General features: G+C 37.1%; 1 protein-coding gene across 1 annotated transcript; it reads left to right on the forward strand.

Annotated features, from left to right (window-relative positions):
* Nucleotides 1-1349: 1349 nt before the first annotated feature.
* Nucleotides 1350-2501, forward strand: LOC111909838 (uncharacterized). Its single transcript, XM_023905606.1, has one exon. The coding sequence runs from the start codon at nucleotides 1350-1352 to the stop codon at nucleotides 2499-2501; it is 1152 nt and encodes a 383-aa protein (XP_023761374.1).
* Nucleotides 2502-6324: the final 3823 nt, after the last annotated feature.

Below are 6324 nucleotides of genomic sequence, written 5' to 3' on the forward strand. Positions count from 1 at the left end.
TCAAAATAGTTTACCTAGTATTATGTATTTGTTTGTTATACCTAGGCCTGATTCTCGTTTCTCACTGTGTATAAATACATGTACAATTTTTGTATTAATGACTCAAGGAAATAATTATATGATTGCTACTTTATTCTCTTATATGATATCAAGAGCTTGATACATTTCTTTTCGGTTCTTTATTCACCCTTCTTTTGATGGCCAACTCCGTTCCTTCAATTTTGGCTCACACCAAGAAGTGGCGGCTTGAGCAACAGTAGCCCGACAGGAAGAATCACGCTGATTAAGGTGTTTGGACGAATAGTCGGTCTAATTGTTTCATTACCAACATTCTATGGCTTCATACCCTGGACGAGTATGTGACAAATCGTTTCAAAATAAGTATATAAAAATATATAATCAGATTATATTATTATAATATAATCATTTGTTCAAAATTAATGGGTTAATTAGAATCATACTCATTTCCTTGGATATTTAAAATACTCGAATACAATGGATGATTAGTTGTCTCAAGTAGAAGGGAAATGAACATTTGGTTCTTTCTCTGGATAATTAATCGTTCCCCTAAATTATGTCATTGCATGATATGTGTGTTGTATGATTTATTGAAACTATATGATAAAACTATTTGTTTTGTTAAGTGATGGATATGTATGTGCAACACGAACTCACTAGGCCTTAGGCTTACCCATTTAGAAACTTTAAATGTGCGCAACCCAGGGAACTATTTAACAAGTGGTAGTAAGAAAGCTAGGGAGAAGGATTGATCAACAGGGCGACAAAGGATTCCGCAAAGACGTAACACTTGAAGCTCTTCGGTTGAAGAAATTATATTATTTTATTTTGCTTCCGTTGTAGTTTAGTCTATAATTAAATTTATAATTGATCTTGGGAGATGTTGGAACGACAATTTGTCATTTAATCGATATTTGAAAATTGGGGTGTTACAAGTTGGTATCAGAGTCAGGTTTAAGCAGATTAGGTGTTTTCATAAACACTTAAGCTTAAACGGAAGGAACGAGAGGTAATCAAACTACTAAACTAGACCACATCTCGTGTGTAGGTATCATGTCTTCAAGGAGATCTGGAAGGTTTGCTAGGGTCACCCCGGAGGAAGAACAAATTCCAGTTGGAGCTTATGTTAGAGCACCTGGAGATGTACCGGAAACTCCATTGATCCCTAATACGAGTTGAGGAGTGGCCAAGGAAGAGGAGGAAGCAGGGGTAGAGGAAGAGGGCGAGGAGCTGTAACAGCACCGATAGCTACACCGTCTGGCCAGGGTAGCTCCGGCTCCCACCGTGGTCGAGGCCGAGGTCGAGGTCGCGGAAGGGGCCGTGCGACAAACATGATCACTAGAGAAGAGTTGGTTGATGAGATTGCTCGGGCGATACACGCTACCTTGCCAGATGTAGTTGCTCAGGCACGAGATGCAATAATAAGTGAGTACCAGGGTAACTTGGGCGGAGGTGAAGAGGACTATGAGTATAGTACACCAAATACAAATCCTGACCCAAGCATTGCACAACCCTCAAGGCACATTGACAACCATGAACGGAGGGGTTGTAGCTACAAGACATTCATGAATTGTAAGCCACCTATATTTAATGGAGAAATTGATCCCGTTTTGTCATCAACATGGATCATGGAGATCGAGGGAACGTTTGATACTAGCAAATGTGCGGATGAGGACAAGGTGATTTATGCTGCAACACTGTTAAAAGGGGAGGCTATACATTGGTGGGGTATGGTGAAAGAAGTTAGGGGGCGTGATACGGCCAAGAAGATGTCGTGGGATGAGTTTCTAAGAATTTTTAAAGAAAAGTTTTGCCCTCGAACAGCGGTTAAACAGTTGGAGGAAGAATTCTTGAGTTTAGAACAAGGGAATATGACTGTGAGAGAGTACACCACTAAGTTCACTGAGAAAGCTAGATTTGCAGAGTTTTACGTGTCTACGGAGGAAAGGAGGGTGGAGAGGTATATTTGGGGACTAACAACTGCCATTCATGAATTTGTAGAAATTCAGAAACCAGGTACCTTTCAGTCTGCTGTAGACGCTGCGGAAGGCCGAGAGCGGGAAAAGAATCGTCAGGGTGAGGGTAAGCATTCAGGAAAACAGAAGTTGGAAAGTTTAAATATAGACTCAAAGAAAGGAAAGACTTCTAGTTCAGATTGTAACTATGAGCAACAGTCTGGGATAGAACAGTGTACTATATGCAAACGATTCCATAAAGGGGAGTGTAATATGAATCAAAGAACTTGCTACAAATGTGGAAAAATAGGACATATCGCTTCTGATTGTAAAGTGGGGAAAGTATGTTATGGATGCGGGTCCCCAGATCATATCAGGTCAAACTGTCCTCAAAATAAGGGTAACAATAATCAATGCATAATGACAGAGAAAGGGAATCGGTCGGGAGATGAAAAGGCAGAAACGACAAGGACAAAAGGAAGAGTTTTCCATATAACAGCTCAGGAAGCTCATGATACCCCGATATAGTGGCATGTGCTTTCTTAGTAAACTCTAAATTTATGATTGTTATTGAATGTGGATGCAAACATTTTTTTCATTACTTTTTGTAAGTTCCTAATTATGGGTGCAAAAGTTTTAGAAATAAAGACTGATGATGATCATTGTGTAATCGTAAGAACGGAAATTAATGATTGCTTGATTTAGATAAACAGTATACTAGCACTCGTAGCACTATGTTGTTTGATTATCGTGGTAGGAATGGATTGGTTGTTAAAAACCAAGTTAACATAGATTATAGTAAGAAAGTTATTCGGGCATGGGTACGAAATAGGAAAACATGATATGACAAATATACCATTGGTAAGGGAGTTCTCGAAAGTCCTATTGGTTAGCACCAATAAGGATGAAAGGATCTATTTAATAGTTGCATAACCTACTCGAAAAGGATGGGACGTTGTAGATGTGCATGGATTACCAAAAGTCAAAGAAGGTGTAAGATCTTTACTTATTACGGAAGGTTAACGTTGTCACTTACACACTAAGTCATAAGATAAGGAAGGAATCAAGTAAGATTCAAAATGATGAGAATCTATGTAAGCGTCAGACTATTGGGTGGACTGGAGAAGAGTCGGAAACAATCCTCGGTAGAGTAGAAGTGGAAAGATTTTAGAATTTTTTGCCTAATATATGATGACACATTTTAATGAGGACATGTGTGTATAATAGTCGGGAACAAAACGAGTGTGGTGTGACCGACGGGAGATAGGAATTGAGACGTTACTCATTTCCTTGGATATTTAAATGCATGAGCATAATGGATGTGTTGTGCCAAGTGGGAAGGGAAGTGGACCATTGGTTCTTTCTCTGGATATCTGAAATGTTCCTTTAAATTGTGTCATTGAGTGAAATATACTTGTGGGAAAAGTTATTAATGAAATCGTTCGCTTGTCTATTTATGATCAGAACCTTAGTTTCATGTCACCATTTTGGAAGACATTACAACGAGAAATGGATTAGCTAGTCAAGAAGCTAAGGAATGTGGAGATACAAATCATGAAAGCTCAGTGAAAGTAACATAAATGGTCAGATGTCACATGGGGAAACGTATGAGATAAGAAGACCAAATACCCTTATTTGGTTGTTCAGTTCAAATTCCAAGGACGAAATTTTTCGAAGTAGGGAAGTTTATGACAAATCGTTTCAAAATAAGTATATAAAAATATATAATCAGATTATATTATTATAATTTAATCATTTGTTCAAAATTAATGGGTTAATTAGAAGCAAATAATGAGGTTTAATGCCCAAAAACCGTCACTTTGATGAGAGAGTAAAATTGAGAAAACCAGAGGTCTTCATGAGTTATACAGTTAGACATTATAAATAACTCTAAAAATTGAGTGTAAACCCTACAAGAATTTTGGAAATCGAGTGAAAATCGAAGGAGTAATAGGGGTTGGAAGTTCTTGAAGAGTTTTTTGGAGTTCTAGTAAATTAAGGTACGATCTCCTCATTTTAGCATGTTACAGTCGTTAGGAAGATTTGTACGCGTGTTCTAGGAGTTTTGGTTCTACCTCGCGTCCCTGTTCCGGCCAATAAGCAGTAATTCGATGAAAATATGAAATGTTAAAACTTCCGTATAAAAGCTTGAATGCGTCTCAATTTGGAGCTTATTTTTATAATTGATTTTGGATATTTGTTAGTAGGAAATGGAGAAAAATAATGGTGATTTTTTTTTTAATGGTTTGACATAATGTTCGGTAATATTCGAGCTTCATGAGTCAAAAATGGCAGAAATAGAAAAAGAGAATTTACGGGTATAGAAGAAAGTGATTCGGGTCTTTTTATTTTATGGGTTAACATAACCTTTTTTAAAGAAAAAAAAATGCAGTCAAAGTACAGAAAAATAAAACCATTGACACGTGGTTGTTTTACGCCTAGCTTAATTTTGGGAATCACAAATTTACTCTTTAATCCCTGAAGTTTGGTAATCTGTTTATTTCTATTAATAGGGCTAGCCAATTTCAACTTGTGTCCATGTATAACGTTTTTTTAAAAAAATTCAAGGTACATAAATGGTCCCTAAACTATCAATACCTTGACGATTCAGATTTCTTTTAAGTGTGACACGTTATGGTGAATCGCGAAAACGGTCCCTAAAGTTTTAATTACTTGATAGTCTTTACTATTTTTTTTTAAAGTAAAGGTTTAGATGTATTTACTTTGAGTATAAGTTTTAAGAGTCAAATCATATTAATATTGGAATTTCGACAATAAAAAAAAAAGATATAATATTTTACTAAAATTGTTACGAACATTTTAATTAACATAATTGAATAATTATTGGATGGCCGAACGAGACATATGGATGGCTGAACCAAAAACAAGCGTGTAGGATATTTTTGCTATGATTATAGACTTAGAAAATATTGTTGGTGGAATGTAGGGTGCGGGTATCGTGGTAAGCTTCGGTTAAAACATAACGACATCGAGGTGAGTTTTTTTCGTGTTCTGTGGTTGCTCGCACATAAATGTTTGTCATGCGTTTATTATGTGGTTTTTATTTATTTATTGACAATATGTTTTATGATAAGTATGGTTGCATACAAATGTTATTTCAAGTTGTTTATCTTTTGTGCGTTTTTTTGGGTGACATGTTTAGTGGGAACGGGTGGGTGTTTAATCGTCGTGAGCATGACGGATGTGTGTGATCGGCGGGGATGGGAATTGAGAATCATACTCATTTCCTTGGATATTTAAAATACTTGAGTACAATGGATGATTAGTTGTCTCAAGTAGAAGGGAAATGAACCTTTGGTTCTTTCTCTGGATAATTAATCGTTCCCCTAAATTATGTCATTGCATGATATGTGTGTTGTATGATTTATTGAAACTATATGATAAAACTATTTGTTTTGTTAAGTGATGGACATGTATGTGCAACACGAACTCACTAGGCCTTAGGCTTACCCATTTAGAAACTTTAAATGTGCGCAACCCAGGGAACTATTTAACAAGTGGTAGTAAGAAGGCTAGGGAGAAGGATTGATCAACAGGGCGACAAAGGATTCCGCAAAGACGTAACACCTGAAGCTCTTCGGTTGAAGAAATTATATTATTTTATTTTGCTTCCGCTGTAGTTTAGTCTATAAGTAAATTTATAATTGATCTTGGGAGATGTTGGAACGACAATTTGTCATTTAATCGATATTTGAAAATTGGGGTGTTACAGAGTACACAACCGACACATGGGTCGACGCCAACGAGTATTGGTGTTGCGATTAGGAGAGGCAACACTGTGGTGGTTGTAGTTTGAGTACGAATTTGGAGAGGAGCGATGAGTCGCAAATGTCGACAAGTCGGAGATGGGAGAGGTAGTTGGGGTGAGACTTGGGACATGACGATTGTGCTCATGTTCATGTCGAGCCTCTTCTTGGAGAAGGAAACCAACCAAATCATCAACATAGATTCCATCTGATTTCATCATGAAGGCAGTAGTGAAAGCGACATAAGAGGAATCTAGTGAAAGAGACATAAGAGGAATCAAGACCTGAGAGAATATAACCATTTTGGTCTTTCTCCGAAGTAGGATGGAGATTCTCAACAATAGAATCTACAATAGATCGTTTTCACTCAATGTAGTCAAGCATCGAAAGGGACCCTTTGGAAAGAGATTGAAGTTGGACTTTCATCGCCATACGATAGGCTTGTGTCTGGGATTGAAAGGTCTTTTCAATAGAGGTCCAGGCAGCGTAGGAAGAGAAGGACTAAAAAACTAAAAAGAGAGTCCGTTTATATAGAGTCGATTTGATTCAAAAGGATGAAGCAATCTCATTTCTTATAGATAACG

Source organism: Lactuca sativa, chromosome 3, assembly GCF_002870075.4.
Source record: "Lactuca sativa cultivar Salinas chromosome 3, Lsat_Salinas_v11, whole genome shotgun sequence".
In the NCBI taxonomy this organism is placed as follows: Eukaryota; Viridiplantae; Streptophyta; class Magnoliopsida; order Asterales; family Asteraceae; genus Lactuca; species Lactuca sativa.

Excerpts from the sequence above, each read along its gene's own strand:
- LOC111909838 (XM_023905606.1), top strand. The coding sequence starts at position 1,350 with ATGATCACTAGAGAAGAGTTGGTTGATGAGATTGCTCGGGCGATACAC.